Source organism: Aquila chrysaetos, chromosome 12 (assembly GCF_900496995.4).
Source record: "Aquila chrysaetos chrysaetos chromosome 12, bAquChr1.4, whole genome shotgun sequence".
NCBI lineage: Eukaryota > Metazoa > Chordata > Aves > Accipitriformes > Accipitridae > Aquila > Aquila chrysaetos.
This window is the reverse complement of record NC_044015.1, coordinates 26,819,712-26,844,144: the sequence shown is the minus strand read 5'-3', so window position 1 is coordinate 26,844,144 and position 24,433 is coordinate 26,819,712. Positions and strand designations below refer to the sequence as shown.

Sequence of the window (24,433 nt, the reverse complement as noted above, 5' to 3'; positions counted from 1 at the left end):
GGGAGCCGCTGGTTCAGGCAGGAACGACCTCGACTGACCGGTTTTACAGAGCAACGGTTTATTAAAAGACCCAACCCGGCGAAGGGTGTCCGTGATTGTTTTCAAAACAACTGGAGAAGGCGGCTCTCCGGAAGGGGACAGGGCCTTATCCTCCCCGCCCAAACCAGCCGTGTCCGCAGGGCCGCGGGCCGTCCCGGCTGAGTGGATCCCGTGGCGCTGGATCCCGTCACGCCGGGCACGACTGTTGTTGGCAGGAACAGGCCGTATGAGCAGACACTGTGCTCACGACGTCCTCGGACTTCGGGTCTGGCCTCGTCTGCCCTTCCAGGCTGAGAGTGGAGGCTGTCAATGAGAGACGAGGAAGAAGAGGTCGCGTGAGGGGGTTTCTGTACATCGGGGTACTCCTGCGTTAGTACGGACAACCTCCCGGTTTTTCACAGAATCGCAGTCGGACGTACGGGTTGTGTTGTGCACCAGTGCCCGTTCTGCACTCACCAGCTGCTACGCAGTGGAAGCCCACGGAGACGGGAACAGTCCTGGTTGCTGAACAGCCTTCTACGCAGCGTAGGACTGGCTCCATGGAGAAGCATTTTGCTGCCTTCTTCTCAAACGCAACCGGCTTCTCAATTTTGACAAATTTGCGCTGTAGCTTGCAAGCTATAAGACACGAATTCTCTTAAAGCACCTACAGAATTTATATAAATAACTTTTTGGACTTAATTTGTGGAATTACCAACAACTAAGACCAGTGGATGAACCAAGAGACGCAAGCGACGTGAAACTAATCTGATTAAGTGAGTTGATTTTCTGTCAATGGCTTAGGCTGTGAGAAAATCGGGTGTGTGGGGCACAGTCCCAAGGACAGAGGCTTGCCAAATAGGATCTAGGTAGGACACAGGTGTACAAATCAGAAAAGATACATGTGAAAACCTTGGTCAACTGACACTCAACTTTACCCAAACTATGACCGCACTTCATTTAGGGGCAGTAGTGGCTCCTAGAATATATATTAGATATATATTATATATATATTAGAATCTTAGTACCTCCAGCACAGGGGTCTTCTGAAATGATCCAGGACTGACCAAAACTCACTGCATCTTTAGCTAAATATCCACTGGGCATTTGATATTCCCTTTCCTTCTCAGCATCATATTTTCCACAAATACCACATGTTTTTCCAGCCATCCAGAAAGCAACCTGAATCTTTGTGGCAATAAAGAAATTGTGCTTAATAATGAATAAACTTAATAATAATAAATGTACAATAAATGTACAATAAATGTACCTAAATGTTTTTCTTCTAAAAATAAAACCACTGAAAATATTTTTAAAAAATACCTCAAGTCTATGCCCATCATAATATAGTTTATCTATGCCATAATCTGGGGCTTTTAGTGACAGACCTTCCTTTTCGCTGCTGATCAGCATGCTTGCATCTGCAACAAAAAAGCAAAAAGGGATTTCTTTTAAAAGGAAGCTATTGTTTTAGGGTCCAGCCTGAACCACTTGTTAAATTCCTGGGGACTTAATGCAGACCCTAATGTATCTTGAAAGAGATGGGGGAAATGAGAAAGACCGTTCTGCTCCCTGCCCTGGAACAAGCCAAAGCCGTGTGACAAGGGTGGCCATGACCAGGGCACATCTAGATGCTTGTTCTGTGGGTCTCTGTGATCAGCACAAGGTACCACAGCGTTGCGTTATTAGGTTTGTGCAAAGATACACAGGATCAGCACCTCTTTCTTTGCTCATCTTTCTTGCCGCCCCCTATGAAAGCTAGCATGAAGGTATGTTAAAATCACCTCATTGTTTCTCGAATTAGGGCAGTCTTTATCTTGAGAGGGGATTGCAGGATCATGTCCTCTCCTTCTTGAAAAGATGAGAAAAGATTAAACAAAATATAAAGATGAGTCTCTTACCAGAATTAGATGTGTATGGAACATCTGTTGGGGCTTGAACACCATTAATCTTCAACTGGATGAGTCCATTGGAAACACACATGTCAACCTCACTTTAAGTAAAGGAAATGAGTATAAACAAATGCTTGTCCTTCGCTCTACTCAGCTCACAGTTTCTAGTCCTGGTAGAACCAACACTGCAGGATGCTCATATCATTCTGGCATGAATCACCTACTACTCTTTGGGAGGAAGATTGAGAAAGCCTGGGAAAGCGTGCCAGGAGTGCTCACAATACACCTTTCCCTGGCTTTACTCATCTCGGAGTGTCTGCTTGTGGCCACGGTTCAGGCAGGAAGACACCAGGCTACAGGGACCCTTGCCGCAGAACAATATAATTGCTATTATGTTCGCATAAATTGAAGGTGCTTTACATTTCAAAGGAAGATTGGATTCCCTACAGTGGTTCTCTTACAGCCTGAATAGTCTGTGTATTGTAGTATTTTCTTCAGAGCAGTGTTTGCTCTAATGAAGAAATATGAAGCTCAAGCACATCAAAAGCACATCCATACAGTTTTATGAAAAGATCAGGAATGTTACAGTGAGGAGGAATGTCTTTATCACAAAGACACAGTCTATAAAACAAGCATCCTTCTGTTCTTCCACAAAACAGGTGCAGAGAATACTGGTTTCTCTCCATTTCTCTAACATTATGGCACAGTTAGTTACACAATTTTCAGAAATAAGTAATTACTTGTAATGAAACCTTACAGATCAAAGCCTATTTAGGCACTTTGAAGAATACTCCCTACAATGATTTTGGTATGCATAATCCCATACAATTTAGAGTATCAGACTATACTTTTAAAGAAGAACCTATGATGGCAGAGGCGATGAAACAAGATGAAACAAAGTGTGTCTTAAGTTAATTTCAAATAAATTAGAACATTATGCACCAAGGGACGACCTAAGAGAGTGCCTCTAATCTGGGATAAGTAAATCCCTTTTTAGTTATGTCCACTTCTCAACATCTCTGCTGAGCTGATTGTGGGTGCTAATTAGTTCTAATTATTAGCTTAGTGTAGGAGGCCAGACTAAATGATTACAATAGTCCCTTTTGGATTTATGGTTTATGTGTCTACCTAATTACTAAGAACCAAAATGAGATGGTTAAATGCTAACAAATTAATGAAGAATTTTGGGCAGTAAAGACTTTAGGTTACTGTGAACCTCAGATATATTTCAGGAGCACTTTTGAAAGACAAGGTCCCAAATCCCAGTGGCACTCCTAGAAGAAATCTTTCCATTGACATCAGTAATTTTTGCATGAGTCATATGCTAGCACCAATCTGCCCTAACAATCTGGTCTTCACATTTATAGCATATTCAGCTTGACATCTATTTGTCATTAAGTTTGCAATTACTTACTGGCTAGCAAGTCTGACATTTATTGCTGTAAGGTCAGCAGACTCTTCAAGTCTTTTCATCATCACCAGGAATTTCAGTTCTGGACTACAGTCCTGCACCAAGACATGGTAGCAATTTGCAGGCATTGAATAGTTAAATTCAACACCGTTGAAGGTTGTGATTGTATTTTGGAAAACTGAACAACGAGCTGAAAAAAAAAAAAAATCAGTCAAAAGCAAGCCTTTTATACTTTGTATAAGACAGTTACTCTATTTTAGATTCGTAATTAAAAAAAAACAAAAACAAAAACAAAACCATTTTCCAGTGTTACCTATTCCCACGTAAAAGCAAAATGATTCCTTCAGATGAGATATTGGATTTGTAGTAATACAAAAGCAAAACTTTGCCAGTCCCCAGGCAGCAGCGCAACACACTTATGATTCAGTCGTTGTGTGAGATAAATTCTGCTCACAGCTGGTGCTGGTGCAACTCTCTGTTTGTGGCCTTTTGGCTTTTGTAACTTTGTTGTAGTCAAAAGAATTACTCAAATGTTGTTAACACTTCACATATTAACACTAGAGGAAATTCACTAAAATGCTGCTACCTTTATTGAGTCATAACCAGGATTAGAAGTAGTTAGAAGATGGTGAGGAAAAAGAGCCACTCTGGAGTGAACTTTTTGCTTTTTCACTGTAATGGTATTTTGTTGGAAATCCTATCAGCTCTGATTAGAAATTATTTTACAGCAGTTTTAATTAATATGGACTAGTTTTGGTGTTTACCAAAGAAATATGCATAGGTATGATATTAGCCCACTGATCTCAAGCAAAATGTGATTCCTTATCCCAGGATTACATAAAGCTTTTCCATTTAAAATTTACCCTAAGTGAGTATAATGTGATTAGCTCTTAATACAGCATTAATGAAACAATAATCCCCTCAAAATCAAGTGCAGGAGGTGAGATTAATGAATATACTTTTGAAGCTGTTTTAGCTTCTACATAACAGCACTAATCAAGCAGAACACCCCAAATTTGAGGTCATTTAGATGTCCCTCTCATAAATTTTGTAATGTTTTTTTCTTCACAAGCAATCTCTGCAGTGAAGCTGAAATGGATGCATTTGGGAATGGATGCATTTGGAATCACTGTTTGGCATGGAACTGAATATTTAATCTTACTAATATAAGTTTCCTTTTCTTTACATCTTTGCAGCCTCACAGATTTTCATACAGAAAAATCATACAGATTTCAAGATGGGTTTATTTCTATCTGAAGTCCAACTGATTTTTTAAGTGAATGTAAAATAATTTCAAGTTATGTCAAAAGTATAAATCATATTTACAAAATCTGCAAAGTCAACCAGTGCTTGTGCTGATAGTTAATTGCTGACCTTTAAGGTTTTCAATGACTGAAAGTGTTGCTTGGGAAAAGACATTCCGGTCAGAGGATGGTAGTGTTGAAATCGGTGTACCTGGACTTGAAGGGAATGGCAGGGGAAGCCTGATGGCTCTGTCGTAAATTGTGAGCTGAAAATCAGTCAGAAAACAAACATGAATGTAAATGCAAAATACAGTGTAGAGATGACGTAGCGTTTCCCTATAATGTTCAAAGAGGACCATACTGACTGAAATCTAAATTAGAATCTAGATTTAGGTCAGAGCTAAAAAGAAATCAAGTCCTCTGTCTAGAGCATGAAATAGCTCTACAGTTTGACACATCTGCAACCTATAGAATAGCAGGGCTATAAGTGAAGTTTGATATTCACCAATTTGCAGCTTACTGGGGAGTTGTACATCACATTTGCTCACAGTCTGAACAGTTCGTTTACCTGAGATGCACACCTTCTCCTTGCCTATATGTTGAGGGCTGCTATTTGGCCATCATGCTCATCTACGGCCTGGTTTTATTATCTTTTCCAAGACACAGGAAAACCTGTCATCTTCCTGAAGATTTGGGGAGGAGTGGTCTTTTTAGTAAGTTATTGTTAGTGTGCTGTAAATCGTGATGGTTGTTTTGTAACCTGTTTCTTATTTCATGTGTTTGCATGCTACATGAGAAAGAGAACTGTGTTGTAAGGTATTTTCATAAAAGAACTAACTGCGTGAGTATAATGTCTTTGTGATGGGAGCTTCTTTATAGTTTAATAAATTTTTTTAAAAAAATCAGTGGGTTAAAAAAGCCATTAACTTTCGATTTCATAAGTACTGAATGCCCCAGGATAAAAGATAGTGGAAATAGTTACCTCCGGTAGCTTGAGGACCACATCGCAGGTTCTTGGAGATGTCAGAGCCATAACCAAGGTTGCCCAGTGAGAGGGACCACGCTGTTGCCTTTGGGAATACCCAAGCACATATGCAGCTCCTGGAAGAAATGAGTAGAACCTGGAAAAGGAAGTAAGTGATTAAAATGCTCTGTCTTTGAAAAAAACTGTTTATTATTCATTCAGCCTAAAATACCCCCATAAAGCAATATGCATTCTGTGTTAGACATGTTTTGTATCAGGGTTTGGTAATACATGATGTTGTGTATGGGAGGAAGGGCAGGCAGGTTTTAACTGTTAATAGTTGAAACAGTCTTCAGGAGACTGGATGGCAGAGTGATATGAAAAGTATAGCCAACTTGTTTTAAACACATTCAGAGTTAAAAATAGGCACGGATTACATAAAAACTAAAATACTAACATGCAAAAAAATAGAAGACCTCATACTAATGTGTCAGTCCTGTAATGGTAGCTTTTAGCAAGGATCCTTCGCCCACTGTCAATGAGTTGACAGAGGGATCTCTATGATTGGGTTCCCTTACAGGCTTGGGACTCAAACAGAGAAATACAGAAAATATTCCTTTTAAAAAAGGCGTAGTCTCAGAGCAGAAAAAAGCTGAGTTCTGTGGCTTTGCTCCAGGATAGTCAATTGGATGGTTTCATTCCCTCTAATAAGGGCAGATAACAGCACTTCAGGTAATTCAACCTAATATGAAAAATCATCCTCTTCAGTGGACATTTGTTTACCAAATCACCTGTATGCCTGTAATGTGAAAGCTTGTGTTGCATGTATATTTAGATAACTGAGTTGTATGTGTCTGTATTTTGGTAGCACTATGAAAAAAGGTTAGGCTTTGATATGGATGTGTATGTTATTGTGGGCAAATGCATGTATGAATACAATGAATGAATGAATACAGTAGATACTATATGTATATGGATAGACACATATGTGAACTGAACCCAGCAGTTATAGTTTTCTTACACGGAGTGTCACACAACATTTGCTATTTAGTGTACAACAAGCCTTGTAGGAAGTATTTGTATCACCTTCTTCAGAAGCCGGAGGTAAGGTGCCTACATTAGGAAATTACTCTCCCGGTACAGTCAGTAAGAGACAGACTCCTTCAAAGAACCAAGGTTAGGCTTCTGCTCTGAGCCTCCATCAATTAGGAAGCATCAGGAGATCAAATTCCTAATTTGGGCACTTTTAAATTAAAGTCTGCAATAGATTAGGTGAATCCCATCATCTCCTTTGTTTCAAGCAGTTTTCCTGCAAACTAAAATGCGCTACACTTTGAGGGAATGAATACACAGAAAAAACAGACACATGTAATCTGATTTTATAATATCATACTGATTAAGGGGAATTTTTCTAGCTCAGAAATTGCAGAACTGAACCTGTAATTATCTGGAGCATTGGCACAGGTGAATTTTTCAAAAACTAAAGTAAAAATCTCACCATCTTGCAGTTGTTCGGACTATTGAAGGTACTTTTGGCCACTCCAGCTTCACCTGCATAGCTGGATAAGCAGCATATTGCCCTGTTGCAATCTGAGTAGCAATCTGGTAGTCCTGGCAATCTTCACCCCATTTAAGAGAACCCTAGTAGAGGGGAATATATATATTTTTGTATAAAACATAGTAAGATCATTATATTTCATTTACATTTGAGCTGATCATTATTTTAAACTTACCGATACTTTATGGGAATTTATTGCTGAAGCATCGGCACAGAGTTTCCATCTACTTGATCCTGAGATGCTTGAAACAAACATCTGTATCCTTGATCTCATGGGTTGTGTATCAGTGTACAGTACAAGCTGTAATCCCGTCGGCTGCTTGTTTCTGTGGATGGCACGAAGGACTGCAGCCAGGATTGGTGGCTTGCTGTCTCCCAAGAATTTAGGCTTAAGTCAGTAGAGAGGAAATAGAGACCAAAGACATAAGCAAAGCATTAATATTACTATATTAAAACCACAGATAAAAAATATTTGTAAAGGAAAATTCTCGTTCAGGAAGTCTTTTTATGTGAAGTATGGGACAGCATCATAGACCACCACTCGATTTATTCAATTCATATATGGTTTTGCCACAGTCTTTCAAGGGAGACCTGTTGTGACCTAAGTAAGTAAACCAGTAGTGTTAGGAATCTTTTTGTAAGTAATTTCAGTGTAACAAAAGGAAGTATGGAGTAAGACCCTACTGTATAAAGAACCAATATTATCCAGCTCAGCTGGGTAGTTTAGCTAATAGTCTTTCTGATAAAATTCATTTAACCACCTGTTTAAAGCAGTGACAATTTGTGTTGACAGAGGGATCTGTTCAGTGCAGTCCAAAGCGGGGTACTTGCGCAAGGAGCAGCACGTGGCGCCGTTCAAAGTCGGAGCGTTGTGCCCAGCAGGAGCACCCGCTCCGGCTGTGACTGCCCTACCTGAGCTTCCATCAGTTCTTACAATAGTTCTTACAGAAGGACCAGGGACCACTAACTATTTACTATGCAGTCATTCCTGGATAAACACCTGGATTGCTCTCAAAGTTGGAGCATTACTGCAAAATCAAGGCCTTTTCAAAAGCCTTGTATGGTCTTGCTAACAAGAACAGAAATACTTGGCAGTGAAGACCTAATGGACAAAAGAGTGGCAGAGTCAAGTCCTGAACTTTTACAGAGAGATATGCAATAAAAAATATACCTGAAACCAGTTTCTGATCAAGCAGGTCAGCACTTCTAAAGTGTTCTCCTCTTTATAGTGAATTATTTACTGAGTAACAGAGATTTCAACATACTCAGCAATACATTCCAGTTTCATTTAAAAATATAGCCTGTATTGAGTGAATATTAAAAAACATTCAATGGCTATCCAATGTGCTCACCTTTATAAAACAGGAAACAATTTGTTTTCTTTCTATATATTATGTAATATGCTAAATTACCATATTTTTCCTATTCTGTATAAACATACAATAACTGGAAATCCAAAGTAAATGTTTTTATTTCTTGTAGATTAAGACACTCACCTGAGACATGGCTCTAGAGATGCCTTCACCACTAACTGAAGAAGAGGAGGAGCTGATGTTGCAGTTCAGGACTTCCCTTCCTGGGTCCTGCAGAAACAGAGAATCACCTTGAAGAATGTTGTTTAGCATTGGAATTTGTTGCAGAATTAATTTCTTATATTTTTATTCTCAGAGAACTAAGCTCCAATTGCAGCAAAGCTAGTGAGAGCAGTTGTAGGCCCTGCTCATAGTATAAGCAGTAAATGTACCTGTTTATCTGCTGGCTTGAACCAAAACTGGTAAACAGGTAGATTTGCCTGTGAAAACAGATAGTATGTAAGAAGATCTAAGAGAATACAAAGGCTTTTGACAAATGCATTAAAAAGTTCAGTATTGAGTATGGGAAAAAGGCAAAACAAAATTACATTCTTTAAACATTTTAAACTGAAATCTTCTGGAATGTGAAACTTCTGAGCTGAAATGCTTCAGAGAACTGGAGAGGTTAAAAAGGGGAAAAAGCTCTACTAGGTGGTTACCTCAACAGGTGAGCCACCCTCAACAGTCTGTTTTCTCTTTCTTTGGTCCATGCTCTATAGGCACAATTTCCTGATGTACAAAAGTATTCACTACAAGAAATATAAAAAGTTCTAGCCTGGGTGAATTACCTGTTGGTTGGAATATTCAGTGTCCTCACTGCAGTGCCTGTCTCCAGAGTGGTCTTCTCTGCTGCTGCTGCAGATTTTGCTGCTAGTAGTGCTGACACTACTGCTGCTGCTTCTCCTGCCACTGCTGCTCCTGCTGCTATTCTTGCTGCTGCTGCCACGCTTCTTCCCAGATTGCCTTATTTCATCTTTCTTGTATTCATTTCCAGGCTCTTTACCATCAGCAGAGGAAGCAGTGGAAGAAGAGGATGAACTGGAGAGGGGGCTTGCACTGGGTTTTGCCCAGAGGTCCATAACTGCAATCTTTTCTTTACTCTGAATCCGTTTCTTACGGCGCCGTGTTTTATTTGCAACCTCCAAAAACAGTTCAAAGTGTTATGAATTTATAGCTTGTTCTGTAACGTTCCTCTGGGTGTCAGACAAGCTGTTCACCACAGGCTTTCAAGGAAATACAACTTCCTGGCCCTGCACACTGCAGAAGCTACAGCAGAACTCAGCTAGACCCATTCCTCCCAGCCAAAATCCTTGCTTTCTCATGCCAGTTTTCCACGATGGAAACCCTTGGCTTCATTTATAGGAAAATATTTCCCCCTCCAATGCTCATAGGCTCTTACCTGGAACACATTTTCAATGCCTAGAATCTTCTTCAGTTTAGCTTGAATGTCCTCGTACAGAGATGTCTCATCCTCTTCCTTAGGCCCTGAGCTTGCTACATCAATTACTTTGGAAGCTGCTTTGGATCCTGCCTGAATCTCCAGCTGTATTTTGTCAATATCAGCATCTGTGTGAACTAAAGTCAAGACACTTACATTCCAGGGTTGTGCTGCTTGAGCAGCATTCACAGAGATTGACAGAAAAGCTTGTTGTCATGACTGTACCTGGCTTCAAAACTATTTTGGCTTCAAGTTCTCCAACTAATTTGTGCAGATAGGTATTTCTTAAGAAAGCAGAATTTTGTGACTTTAGGCTGAGACAAGCAGAACATCCCAAACTCTCAAATTTTCTACAGAAGTTGCGTGCATAAAATCTTCCTCCTACGCTGTGGTGATGTGCTTCTTCTGAACTTTGCTTGGATGTCACACTAGGAATATTGCTTTGCTGCATTAAACAAAAATATGACAAATAAAGATATTTTCCACAAAAAAATTGTCACAGCTCCTAAAGTCTTTCCTCCTATTAATGAAGAGAATGATGGCAGTCCTGCCTAAGTAAGGAAGCGTTGCTTAAAATTAGAGATCCAAGCACTGGAAGCAGTGGGGTTTCCTCCAAAGTGCTCTGTGGAAGAGGATAGCTCTCCTGCCCAGCCTTTCCCAGGCAGCCTTTCCCAAGCATGCTTCCCAATGAGAACCTGCAGAGCTCTTTGGAGGGGCTACTTCTCTGCATCAGTTTTGGGCTACTAGCCCTCCTGTTGCAAGTCAACCTATCCTTCCCACTCCAGCCTCAGAAGCTGAAGAGCACATAAGAGAATGGGCTTCTGCAATCCACTGCAGGGATTACCTCAGGATTTGGGAAGAAAAATGTATATCCTGCCAAAGAGCCATCTTTCCCACGTTGCTCTGGCTTGGAAAAACCCGGGTATTGTACAAAGGATATGAATTTCACACACCCTCCCCATGACTGTAAAGAAATAGGAAGACATGCTGTCAAAGCAAACTCTACCTGCATGAGATGATGAGAGTGAGCAGACTGTGAATGATCATGTCTTGAACCCGTTGGGACTTACGTTAGGCTTGTTTTGGGATATGTCAGGCACCTGCTGAGCCTCACAGTTTCTGTGTTTGTAACCTGGTTAGCCAGCTGCTGTGTTGGAGGTGCTCAGCCCCTCTGAGGAGCTGTCTGTTCTTTACCTGTGCAATACTGATGGTGAAAGGCCTCCTTACCTTCCAGCTGCCAGGTCTTGAAGAACCTTCTGATGGCTGAAATGGCTCATTGGAGATACTTGGTACTTCTCCTTTGGGGAGAAGCTGGGATTTCTTTTCGTAATCTATTTCTTCCATGTTCCTTGAAATAGCATAAACTTCACTCCTGTGGAGGTGATAAATGGCACACAAGTAACATCTTCTAATTTTGCTTACCTGTCTTTGCTGGTGCAAAAAAGACAATACTAAGCTTTATGTGGCTGCCGAGGTATGGCAGGGCCTAACAAGGAGCTGTATGTTCATGATTTTTTAACAGGGAGATCACAATCAGTAACACATAACAAGCAAAATGCAACAAGCTTTTCTGTACCTCACAGCTGCAAGCTCAACCTCCTGATGGCAGGGAGGGGTTTCAATCTTCAAATTTTTCTCTTTCATATTTATCTTGGCATCAAATTGCATTGTAGTGTTGGCACTGAACTCTGCATGAAATTCAAGACCACTCTGAAAGTATTGTGTATTAATCCCCATCATTGCAATCATATGAAAATATGCCCTGAAGGAGTGGAAATAAAAACATGCGTAATTACAGATTAATATGCACATATTTAACTTTGAAATGCAAAATTGCATTTTCACACTGTTCTGTTTATTGTAAGAGCTATTACTGATGGATGAAGAAGTATCGTAACAAGATCAAAAAAGGCTGAAGTGCCACTGGAAAAGGTGAAGGGATTTATCTGATGAACAAAGCTAACATGGGCCCTTTCACTGCTTTGTCACTGATACATTGCTTGAGGACAAGCTAACCCCAGACTCTTCTAGCTTCAGGTTGTGCCTAGTTTATTATTATTATCACGATTATTATTATTATTATCATTATTATTACTATTATAGATATTAGTACTGTTGCTTTTGCATTTGGTTTTGCAGATCCAGAAGCATTTTCCTTTTCCCCCTGAAATTCCCCCAGCTTGTGCCAGGTGGTGATGCGATTCTACGTGGAACTTGTAAAAACCTGTTCATACATAAGCAAATATATCTTCACAGCTTAGTATCTTTAGTCACTGAAGAGGTACAAATGTGAGCATTTTTAGCAATGGCAGAACAGTACAGCATCCTGTGGGATACAGTGCACATTGCTACATTTGCAGGGTTGTAAAGCATCAGCTGACTGTGTTGCTTTCTCACAACTTCACTGCTCTGGACTAGCACAGCCATCCCAAATTTGGGACAAGTAAGACCCCTATATAACAACATGCGATCACATATCTATTTCAAATATAAATACAAAGGCTTATGTGTGTATGTGAAAAGATACATCATTTTTACTTTGGCTTGATGTCAGCATGAATATCCATCTTGGTTTCCAGCAACTGTGAAGGTCTAAAATTGTCAGATAATGGTGGTGATATCTGTATATCCACTGCAAAAGACAGACAGGAATTATATGAACAGAGAAACAATTGATGCTGGAGATGATACAATGTTTTCAATAAACATAGTAGTTAACACATGGGCAGTGCTTTAACATTTTGAAATACTTTACGTGATTATTTAAAGATTGCTACTCCAAACCAGAGTTATACCAATATGTCCAAGGTGAAACATGCTAATTACTTCTCAAACCTTTTGGAGGTAGCTGGACACTAATGTTTCCATATTACAAGAATATTTTTCAAGATTATAGAGGGATTTAATTTCAGCGGAGGGATTGGATCCACAATTATTGTGGGGAAACTGCTCAGATTAGCATCCCAAGCTCACCGTCAGCCGCAGCCTGGGCCAGCGCAACACCGCACAGACTGAGCTCCAGCGGCACGCCGACCACCGTGGGGACAATGTGCCGCAGCTCGCCCACCATTGCCGGCAGGGTCCATCGGCCTGAAATACCTCGCTGGACCTCTTCCACCACTTTTTTCACCACTGGCTGCCAGTTTGATGATCCAGTTAGACTCTGAAAACAGAGAAATAGGTTAGGTAAGTAGGTAAGAAGACACAGGGAAGGGAAATTACTCAGCATCGCAGACAAAAAAGACAACAGCCTTGTCAGTACCACCATGATCTGCTGAATGGCATCTTTATCAATGTCAACAGAGGCGATCTCTTGGCCCAATACTTTGACATAAGCGGACACCAGAGGGTCTTCGGGAGGCAGTTCTTTCCATCCCAGAAGCTGTGGTGTGAAGGAGAGATGGAGAGAAAGGGAAGAAGCAGATAATGTCACTTAAAATCAGTAATGTATTAGCAAAGAGTAGATCCCATCTGAGGGATGCTAACTGTGCTTCCTTAGCCAAAAAACTAATAGACATCTTACAGGTCTGAACCAATGTGGCCTTTTTTATGTTGCATAACTGACTTCAGTGGGATTTTTCCCATGTAAGAATGAAGTAAGGACTTGGTAATTTCTGCTGCTGTAAGTAGTGGGTGACACCTGAGGACTGATGAACAAAAATCTTGTTCAGTAATCATTTTAAAAGAGAAGAGCAACCACTTACTGTGTTTTAACATACACTGTAAAACACATGAAGTTTGGCTCCCAGCATCATCATCTTTTGTACTGTACATTAAGGGCTGACACATGTTGAGTGAAAAGGTGGCATCTGTTGACAGCCTAAGTACAATGTAAGTTCATCTTTTCATGACCAAACAGGATGACTGACTCCTTTTGCTCTGAAACATCAAAGGGATGGCTCGGTGGGTGGGTGGGTGATGCCATCCCAGCGCTGGCGGTAACTGTGTATTGCAAACAGATCAGAAGGGTGTGTGGAGACATACCGTTTTACCGAGTTCCTTCAGTGTCCTGTATGTATCATACTCAGCAAAGGGAATATTCTGCTTCCTGATAAGCTTGGTTAGGCCTTGTGATTGGAGAGCCACCTGTAGGAAACAGAGTCAGGCGTCACAGCCCAAGGACAAGAGAGCCCAGGAAACCCTTTGTGCCTAGTATTACACTCACCAAGGCCAGTCTAAATACATACTTCATGAAGCCATTGCACTTATAAGGCTATGTCTACCTGGCAGATGACTGCAAGCTATGGTTGCAGATGCTGAGGACGTGCTGAGCCAGCTTTGAATCAGTCAGCAGGAATAATTTTAGGGCAGTGCAGAGCTCAGCCCAGGCTGCAAAGCTTGCCCAAGCAGCTGAGTAAATACCTGCACGCTGTTACATGGAGTTTCATGCTGCTCTGGCTGCGCTGCTGGCTGAAATTTAATTTCAGATGCTACTTCCCTGTACTTATGCAAAATACCCTAGATGCCATGTGACTTCATGTGGGCAGATGAATGTTCTGCTGCGTAAGCTTTCCTCTGCTCTCCTAGATTTTCATGACTATACTGAATGTGTTCATTGATGAATGTATGTGTCAAGAAGCCCAAATAAAAGAAGAAGCCTAAGTAAAATCATAATTACTGTCTAATTTTTCTCTTCCACATCCGCCCTCACAGACAGAGATGGAGTTTGTCGTGGTTTAACCCCAGCCAGCAACTAAGCACCACGCAGCCGCTCACTCACTCCCCCCCCCACCCAGTGGGATGGGGGAGAAAATCGGGAAAAAGAAGCAAAACCCACGGGTTGAGATAAGAACAGTTTAATAGAACAGAAAAGAAGAAACGGATAATGATAATGATAACACTAATAAAATGACAACAGCAATAATGAAAGGATTGGAATGTACAAATGATGCGCAGTGCAATTGCTCACCACCCGCCGACCGGCACCCAGCTAGTCCCCCGAGCGGCGATTCCCCGCCCCCACTTCCCAGTTCCTATACTAGATGGGACGTCATATGGTATGGAATACCCTGTTGGCCAGTTTGGGTCAGGTGCCCTGGCTGTGTCCTGTGCCAACTTCTTGTGCCCCTCCAGCTTTCTCGCTGGCTGGGCATGAGAAGCTGAAAAATCCTTGACATTAGTCTAAACACTACTAGCAGCAACTGAAAACATCAGTGTTATCAACATTCTTCTCATACTGAACTCAAAACATAGCACCGTACCAGCTACTAGGAAGACAGTTAACTCTATCCCAGCTGAAACTAGGACAGAGTTAAAGACTACATCACAGTCCAAATGGCTCAACAAGTAATACTGTCCGTAGCTGGCTTGCATCTAGCTGGCTGTTTTAATGAAACACTTACTTACCTCAATAATATCCGTTGCAGTATTTGCATAATATCCTCTTACTTTTGTGATTATATCGGATGGAAACATGGTGCTGGGACTGTTCATTAGATAGACCCTCCAAATGGCACCAGCCAGATATTCAACTATCACAGGAATAAAAAGCAGCAGAAGTTTTGGTTAGGGTCTCTGAGGTGTCTCGTGTATGTAAGCCAACTCAGGGTACATGCTACAGTAGATCACAAGGGGTTCTGTCAGGATTCAGTCCCACAGGTCCTCAATTTTGCAACCTTAAGAGGAGAACTTTGTTCTAGGGCAGAGTCAACACAACCACAGTGACTGAAGAAGGAGGCCTAAATCCATGTGCAAGCACCACTTTCCCCAGCAGATACCCAGCGAGGAGCAGAACACCCTCAGGGGATTTTGCATGTTAGGAGGCTCTTGTGCTTTTTTTATTTCAAGAGCGCACTAAACTCACAGCCTGTGATTGGATTTTGGATGAAAATCACAGAATACAATAGAAGAATTTGGCTACATAAGCTGAAGCAGTGAACAGGGCACCTGGTACTCACAGGAATAATCGCCGACATGGATGACCTTGCTGTAACGATAGCTCAGCCTGTCAAGTCTGGGGCTCAGTAGTTTGATGGCAATGTTGCAAGCAGCAGATCTGAGTAATAAAGAGTTAAAATCATATGAAGACAGTTGACTGTGACGAAAACCTTAGAAAACTGCCGGAATAAAATCACCATTTGCTACTAAAAAATGTACTTCTTCCTCTACTTACAGATTATAGAGCTGTGGGATCCTGCCTACTGCCAAAGCCTTCATGTGTGAATATGTGAAACTGGCTACTTGTAAGCTGGGCTCTGTCAGCAGCGAGATGGCCATAGCTGTTACAGTTGGAAGACTGGGCTTCGTTTCAAAGAGGACAACACAAGCCACCATTCGGACGTTAGGAGCAAGTGTGTTGTCCATAAAGACCTGGAGGGCGATCTCCCTTACCTACAGGAGGAAGGTACAATCTGTGAGTACCTTATAACTTCTCAGTGAGAAGTGGTTCCTAAACCATGCATGTATGATCTGCAGTGAATGGAAAACAAAACCCTAAACAGAGACTTGAGCATGGGACCTGTCACTGAAAATGAAGATATTGCTGCGTGCACAGTGAACAGGGCTGGAAGAAACAGCCATTAGTAATGGGCCCAGTGTTACAGCAACTAAAGCAACTTCTTTCCCAGGATATCAGCAAGGATGGCGTGATGTCAGGAATTTGTAGCATGGGCAAGAGGAAGACCAGTAACTGAGAAATCTGCCCAGAGTTGCTAACATTACCTGATGGCTTTATTATTCCTGAATCACTAAGTCAACCCAAATCATACCCTCTAAGACATTTGTTTAAATAATAATTTCAGTTACTTTTACAGGGTCTTTTCTGGCAATTTTCCTCAAGGCCAACATGGCATTAGCATGAATTCTGTTTGGTAATGAAGCTGCAGCTGGGGAAAATGTTGGCAAAAACTTCAGGATGCGTTTGATACTGGCCGGCTCTCCTGCATTGCCAATGGCTTTCAGGGCCAAAGCCATGTCTTTGGCATCACCTTTGCTGGTGGCTTCAGTAGCAAGGTTGTGGAGTGGCTGAAAACAGAGCAGACTGTGTTAATCTTATCTTGCAATAATGCATAACAATACGCATTGCCATAGCAAGCAAAACAAATGCTGGTGCAAAGCCCAGAATAAAGCTGTTCAGATTTTTCTTCCGGGAAATATCTCACCATCAATATCGGGAAGCCAAATGTGGAACATACAAGCAAACTTGGTTTTCTCCTTACCCAGTGTTGTAATTGATTTTAAATTGTGCCTAAGCCTGAGTGTAGGAGATAATCCTGGGTAGATACCTGCACCAGAGAGTCTGTTGCAAGTTCAAGAGCAGCCCTGAGCTGATGCCGGGTTCAGTCGTTGTCCCCTGGGACACCTCCACCAGCCCTGTCAGCCTGCAGCGCCCAGGGTCTGTGCAGCTGCGGGATTACGCTTGCATATTTTTCACTTCCTATAGCGATAGCAAGTTTACTTAAACAGTTTTGTTGTTCTGAGAAGACAAATTACCCTTCTGGTGGCTTGGCTTTGTTTCAGTCTTTTTTGGAAGATTAAACATGTCAGACACCAACAGGCCATCTCAGCGCTGTGGTCCTTCTGAGTAAGGAGCCACAGCTGCATAGTCCGAGGACAATGTCCTGAATATTTCTGACAGTGATACACAACTATGTAGCAGGGCCTCTTTGGAAGCCCTAACCTATGACATATCTAGAGCTTTGCTTATATTCACATTTTAGTGCCTTTTAAATACATTTTTAAGTACACTTTACCTAATGTAAAATTAGAGAGAAGAATCATAATTATTTTGCTTTAATCTTAAATTTGTCATACCAAAACTCAGTTTCAGGTTGTTTACAGGATCCATTATCCCCACGAGCTTCTACCACTTACATTTGAAATTCTGAACTGTTAAGACCAGATTTGTCAAAGGCATCAGCTTGGTGTTTCATTCTGTCTTTGCAATTTTGCAGGCAATCGCAGCTAAGAGTGAGGCATGTAAACAGTGAGTTACATAATTGCCAGCATTGTGAGAGCTAAATTAGAGGCATTTTAAAAATTTCTTCACCCCTTAAGAATAAGAAATGAGAGTCACCTACCTGAAGAAGTTCATTTGGACAAAGTGAAGTCTGAGCACAGTATTTATTTACCATGCTACCATATCCCAGGTAAACAATTATTCGATGCATTGGTGCTTTCTCGATTTGGGGACAGGTCAAAAAAGTCTGCAGAAGAAAGAAGTAGCAGTCTTTAATGTTTCTAGTAATTAGAGCTGGTATTTAGTGAAAATTACATTTGAGAAACAAATAGATAAAATTGCTTTGGATTTTTCATAAGTATTTTCAGAAGTTAAATCAAATGCTAGTCATTCAGCTACAATAAAAGTTAATAGACTTGCTCCAGTTATACTGTATGTACCTTAGACTTTGGTTAGATGATATTATTTTCTTGAGTTTGTCTATTTTTAAAAATAAAAATTATTTGGGCAAAAAAAAATCAATAGAAATTTTCTTAGTATTTGTGGGTTTTAGCATCAAATACCAAAGCCATTAAAAAATTTTGGCAACAAGAGTTTGGAAACATTTTCTAAAGCATTTCCCATTTTTCTTGACACCTTGCATTTTACAAATTTAGAAGGAAATATGTTGCATCTTTCACTTACAATCCTGTGAATTCACCTTTAAAAAGGAGTGAGAGGGACATAAAAGGAAGGTGCACAAGAAGTTGGGGGGGGGGACACAACTGGGACAGCCGACCCCGACTGACCAAAGGGATATTCCAGACCATAGGACGTCATGCTCAGCACATACAGCTGGGGGAAGAAGGAGGAAGGGGGGGACGTTTGGAGTGATGGCGTTTGTCTGCCCAAGTAACCGTCACATGTGATGGAGCCCCGCTTTCCTGGAGATGGCTGAACACCTGCCTGCCGATGGGAAGTGGTGAATGAATTCCTTGTTTTGCTTTGCTTGCTTGTGCAGCTTTTGTTTTCCCTATTAAACTGATTTTATCTCAGCCCACGAGTTTTCTCACTTTACCCTTTTTATTCTCTCCCCCATCCCACAATAGGGGAGTGAGCGAGTGGCTGTGTGGGGCTTAGTTGCTGGCTGGGGTTAAACCACGACAGATCTGTACTCACTGAGGCAACTTCTAGGGTTTGCTTGTTGGGTGTAACAAAATGGAAGGCGAGAGGGAGAGTCGCAGCTGCTTCCCAGATGTTCAGCTTCTCATCATGAATTTTTTGCTTCAGGAATCTGAATGAGTCCGTAGCTCCAGCAGCACAGATGGCACTCAGGAACCAGTGCCTGCCAGGGAGAGGAGGATTCATTACCCCCATTGCCCAGTATTCCTTTGTGCTGGTTTTGGTTGGGGTAGAGTTAATTTTCCTCATAGTAGCTGGTATGGGGCTGTGTTTTGGATTTGTGCTGGAAACAGTGTTGATAACCCAGGGATGTTTTATTGACTGCTGAGCAGTGCTTGCACAGAGCCAAGGCCTCTTCTGCTTCTCACCCCACCCCACCTGCGAGGAGGCTGGGGCTGCACAAGAAGTTGGGAGGGGACACAGCTGGGACAGCCGACCCCGACTGACCAAAGGGATATTCCAGACCATAGGACGTCATGCTCAGCACATACAGCTGGGGGAAGAAGAAGGAAGGGGGGGACGTTTGGAGTGATGGTGTTTGTCTGCCCAAGTAACTGTTAGACGTGATGGAGCCCCGCTTGCCTGGAGATGGCTGAACACCTGCCTGCCGATGGGAAGTGGTGAATGAATTCCTTGTTTTGCTTTGCTTGCACGCGTAGCTTTTGCTTTCCCTATTAAACTGACTTTATCTCAGCCCATGAGTTTTCTCACTTTTACCCTTCCGATTCTTTCCCCCATCCCACTGTGCGAGAGTGAGTGAGTGGCTGTGTGGGGCTTAGTTGCTGGCTGGGGTTAAACCACAACAGCCTCTGATCTGAAATCCTGGCTGAAGGCAGTACAGTTACCTGTAAGGAAGGTCATTGGCAAACTGCATCCACAAAGACTCAATTTGATCAAGGGTCACTATACGAAAAAGCTGGACCATTTGTAAGAACTTGGCTGAAGCTTCTTTAGTGGCTCCTTCCTCGTTATTCTGAACTAATTGCCGCAGCATTTCCGTTAACTATGGGAAAAAACAGACAGTTGGAAGGATCCATGTCTAAAATAATTATGTGATGACCTGTTAACCTTATAAACAATGAAAGAGTATGAAAAGTAAGCCTCTAATACCTGTAAATCTGTATTTTTAATCCTTATTAGAGGAATTGGCATCTGGAGTAGCTCTCCTGAGAAATGATAACGAAGACTCCCCTGGTTTTGCAGCTGAGTTTTTGGTGCACTGATGGGAGTCCTTTTAATGTCGACCAAAGACAGTTCTTGTCTTCAAGGGAAAGAAGGAAATGCATCAGTAGCCTTTAACCACATTGTGTGCATGGAGGACGCGTACAGCGGTTGGAGCAGAGTGCCCAGCAGGACCATTGCATTGACCACAAACAGATCATGCACTTCTCTGTGCCTTGCTCAGGATTATCTGGAAATGTCATAGGACTGGCGAGAGCTTTCGTTAGAGTTGACCAAAGTCTCCGAGAGGTTGAACAAATGTTTCAGGTGCCCCAGCAAAACGCCCAAACAGCAGGACACAGGACCTGGCTGGGCATCCTGAGGGATGTATGGTGCCTTGGCCCTTTTCAGCCCACAGGCCAGATGCTTCTTGTTAACTCACAAATCAACAGTGAATATGTTTTAGGCATCTCCTCCTGGCTCTGATAATCACAGCTACGCTAAGGACATGCACGGTGCCTACCTTGCCTCCATGACTGCTGCCCCATTGGGTTCATTGAAGGGAGAGATCTGGTACACCTGCTCAGACACAGCAGACGTCATCAAGGCCCCGCTGTCATCATACTTCATCTTGTAAGTGAACATCACCGTGCCCTTAACGTTTCTGACTTTCTGGAAGTGCAAAGAGACCTACTCAGAAATATGAACAGGCAGTAGTTAATTAGCACAGGCAAGTCAAACTCCCTACTAGCGTCAGTGAGATGCACAAGAGTTTGGCAGTGGCTTATGCCTGAGCATGGCAGCAGGGCTCCGTGCTGCTCGTACCAGGGGGCAGGTGGGGCAGGGGCGGATGTATGCCATTCCCATGTTCTTCACCGCTTTCTCCTGGCAGTCCATCAGGTCCTTGCTTTTGGAAATGATGGCACGGTTATTCTTGCTGTCATCCTGGATAACATATCTGGTTTGGCAGATGCCTTCAATCCCAGCCTGTGAGTATTGATTAAACACTATGAACTTTCCACTTGAAACAGCAATAAATAGGTCAACAAAAATTGCATGGGAAGTGTATGTACAGGCAAATTACTATATAACAGTAAAATGAGAATAAAAGTAAAATCAGAATGAAAAAAACAAACCTCCTGTAGTTCATACACATTTTGTGACTTTTTGATGGTTATCTGCATCATGTTCAGAATCCCTCTCACTAGGTTAGTGCACAGGATGGGACAGTCCTCAGGGGCGAATATACTTCCAACCCTTCCATCGGTGTATTCAAACTTAAAGGCTTGGCTGAAGCATGCAGCAATGGTCTCTGTGAGCCTCGAAGATGCAGTGAAGGGGTCTGTGGGCCAGAAGCCATTGTATTCCTCCAGCTTTGGTGACCGAATCTGTGAACAAAATTAGGAAAACTTTCATCCTGTTCACCATCAATTTGAAATAGTGCAACAACAGGGAAACTGGGCACTTCCAATCCACGGCCAGACACAAGCCACTTGTCCAACACCGCAGGAAACCTTTTTCCTCCTTGGGCCTCTGTGCTGGGCCTAGGAAGTCTCCTTGAAAATGCAATTTCCATGAAAGATTTCTGCCAGAAAAATAGGATTGTGCAAGCAGCATTCAAAACTTCAGCAAGTCTGGTGAGGCTTGCTGGGTGAATGAAACACCAGTTGCCAGCAATCTGTATGGAAAGAATACTCGCCCGTTATCCCCAGATGTCCGGTGACGATCTCCCTTCAGCCTGCAAGGCAGCCAAGCCATTGCTCAAGCTGCCTGCCTAAACACATGGGGACTATTTTGTCTGCCGCTCCAGGTCCAGCACGTCCCAGAGTGCCATGGCATCAGCCGTGGCACAGCTGATAGGGAAGCAGAGATGACCGCAGGACCTCACATGGGAGATGGCCCAGCGGGAGATGACATCTCTTTCTTTGGAAGTGACTGTCATCATTTTGAGCTTATCAAGCTGCAAAGCTTGCGCACAAGTCCTTGACTGCTACCTAGTGGGAAATGCGTGCCTGCATGCACATATGTATCTAGTTGCATACACATACATGCACACCTCTCACCCTTGAACACAGAAGTACACGTTCCTGCATAGAGGGAAATGGTGTGGGTTTAGTGCTCTGTTTCATTTTAGGCATTTATAATCAATGATGCAAGGGTCGCTTGCCTCTTGTCACATTTTCTCAAATTAAATCCTACTCAAGACTATTGTCTGCAATTGCTAAAGTTATAGCAACTCTAGCGAGGTTACACAGAGCCTGCAATTGCAGCAGTGTGTAAGGTTTGGTAATAAGTATTCCTTCACGCTGTTTCAGTAATATATGCAGAGGATTACAGACTGAGCAAACTCCTAGGATAAACGCTAAGTGCCCTCTTACAGCTTTCTCCCCACGTGGTGTCTTCTAGATCCCTTTTCTGTCGTCTTTCATTCCATGCCAGTATTTTAAGCTGTTTCGTTTAATCTTTTCAATGAGTAACAGCGCTTCCAGATCTGATATCATTATGCCAAGCACAAGTATTACCATTAGAATTCTTCACATTTGAATTAATACCTATGTGAAGAATATCAAAAGGAAGATAATGGAGACAGATGGGACTTTCTCATGTGATATCTGAATTCCAGCACCAAGCTTTTCTGAGGCTATAGACCAGGTTGAAAAACATGGATATTTCATGCTTGAATTCTCATTTTCATACTTAAGCTTAGTGTTACCTTAGTTAGTAAGTTAGTAGTACTAGCTAGTTAGTAGTAAGACAGTTAGTAAAACTATCCTAAGGACATTTCTTTAAAGCAGCTGCCTGCCATATTTCCACATGGAGGTGAACCCAAAGCAGCTTTAGTCAAGGGGGCTCAGGTACTGATGGCAGCAGAGCTGGAGAAGCTCTGGCTCCCTCCCGCAGAGATGGGGGCTGCGAGGAAGCCTGTGGCACTGCCTGTAGGTCACTACCAGTAACCCAAAGCAGTTTGGCTACAGCTGCAGACACTCCAGCGGTGCCCTCGGCTCTCCCCCAGCACGGCTCGGGGGTATGAGGTGCAAAGCTCAGCGCCCGTGTCCGCACCTCTGCCCACGCTAGGGAAATCATCACTGCCCGTCGGGATTTACCTGGAGAAGGTGGTCGCTGTGAGACACGTAGCTGATCTCCAGCTTGCAGGTCAGCCTCACCCCTGCCATCGCCAGGCCTCTGCTGGGCAGTCTGTGCAGGATGAAGCTCTCGTAGCCATACAAGTAGGTCTTGCCGGTATGAAAAACAGGATCTACAGAAACAAAAATATAACAGAAACACCTCCTTCGCTATGACTGTTGCGATGGCACGTGCAGGAACCATCCCGGCAAAGAAGGGTGAGGCTGCTACTGCCGCAAAATAGGTGCAAGCGGCGGGCAAGGCACGGCCGTAGGGGAGGGCAGCGTGGGAGCTGCGTGCTGGCAGTGGGAGCACACTTACCGAGGTCCTGCTTCTGGCCCCCTGTGTGGGAGAAAAGAGAAGGATGCGTGAGAAACCCCCCATCTCTGTGGATCCTTTCACTTATTATTCATTTACTCATTGTGCTAACGGTTGGCAAACAACCAGTAATGGGCTCCCAGGGTACACCCCACACCGCGGGGACACCAAGCCCACGCCAGCCCCGCTTGCTAGCTGCTGCTTGCTCGGCTTTTCCCCTGCTGCTAAGCTTAGGCACAGAAATCTAATAGTTTACGGCCGAAGTCATAAAAGGGCTTCAGCAAATTAAGCTGTAAATAACCCTGAAAGGCCCTGAGGAGATGCAGTTTGCTCAGGACCACAGTGGACATCACGGCTCGGCAGTGCTGGTAAAGCTTCAACTTACCCACGAGGGCGAGCACCAGGGCCAAGACGAGTCCCTTCATGCTAAAAGCGACTGAAGACTGCAGGGGAAAGTGTGCGGCTTTTATAGAAGAATTATTAACAGGCACAGTGAATTTTGTTGAGTTATCAACTTTTTATCAACCACTCACATCCTTCGAGGGAGAGGGGGTAAGGGACAAGGCACCGTCTGTTATTGCTGAGCCAAAACCTTCACAAGCACTTTTGTTCTCACTTCTCCAACTGAATGCACTGAAAGTACCTTCTGAAACAAGTGCTTGAAAGTATTAAAATAGAGTTAAAGCCAAAATATTTATTGTATAAGAAAAATTACTAATTATCCTAATTCGCTGGAAGCATCCAATGCTATTGCAGTCTGTGCTGACTTTGCCCAGGTTATCCTGACCTGACCATAAGGCACACAGCTTATCTAACTGATAGTGCCCCAGCAGGATTGTGCAAAATCCCCGGGCAGCCCTCCTGTGACACCATGCCGATACCCACCCTGCTGCAAG

General features: G+C 42.7%; 1 protein-coding gene across 1 annotated transcript; it reads right to left on the bottom strand.

Annotated features, from left to right (window-relative positions):
• Window positions 1-226: 226 nt before the first annotated feature.
• On the bottom strand, window positions 227-23,977 carry LOC115348911 (vitellogenin-2-like). The gene is made up of 35 exons (XM_030032378.2): window positions 23,923-23,977; window positions 23,541-23,561; window positions 23,201-23,352; window positions 21,233-21,484; window positions 20,922-21,083; window positions 20,620-20,768; window positions 20,046-20,196; window positions 19,781-19,938; window positions 18,933-19,098; window positions 17,896-18,021; window positions 16,622-16,840; window positions 15,990-16,207; window positions 15,775-15,872; window positions 15,224-15,348; window positions 13,862-13,963; window positions 13,140-13,259; window positions 12,851-13,040; window positions 12,416-12,509; window positions 11,454-11,639; window positions 11,105-11,249; window positions 10,103-10,322; window positions 9,839-10,014; window positions 9,228-9,578; window positions 8,832-8,879; window positions 8,584-8,670; window positions 7,263-7,475; window positions 7,028-7,170; window positions 5,548-5,686; window positions 4,696-4,831; window positions 3,325-3,511; window positions 1,920-2,011; window positions 1,342-1,439; window positions 1,047-1,206; window positions 496-657; window positions 227-342 (listed from the first exon to the last, which is right to left on the bottom strand). Exons 1-35 carry the CDS (start codon window positions 23,960-23,962, stop codon window positions 227-229), a joined length of 5,202 nt encoding a protein of 1,733 aa, XP_029888238.1. The 5' UTR covers window positions 23,963-23,977.
• Window positions 23,978-24,433: the final 456 nt, after the last annotated feature.

Excerpts from the sequence above, each read along its gene's own strand:
- LOC115348911 (XM_030032378.2), bottom strand. The coding sequence starts at position 23,962 with ATGAAGGGACTCGTCTTGGCCCTGGTGCTCGCCCTCGTGG. Across the intron at positions 8,671-8,831 it reads TCAAGCCAGCAGATAAACAG|GACCCAGGAAGGGAAGTCCT; the intron begins GTACATTTACTG and ends CTGTTTCTGCAG. Across the intron at positions 7,171-7,262 it reads TAAATTCCCATAAAGTATCG|GGTTCTCTTAAATGGGGTGA; the intron begins GTAAGTTTAAAA and ends CCCCTCTACTAG.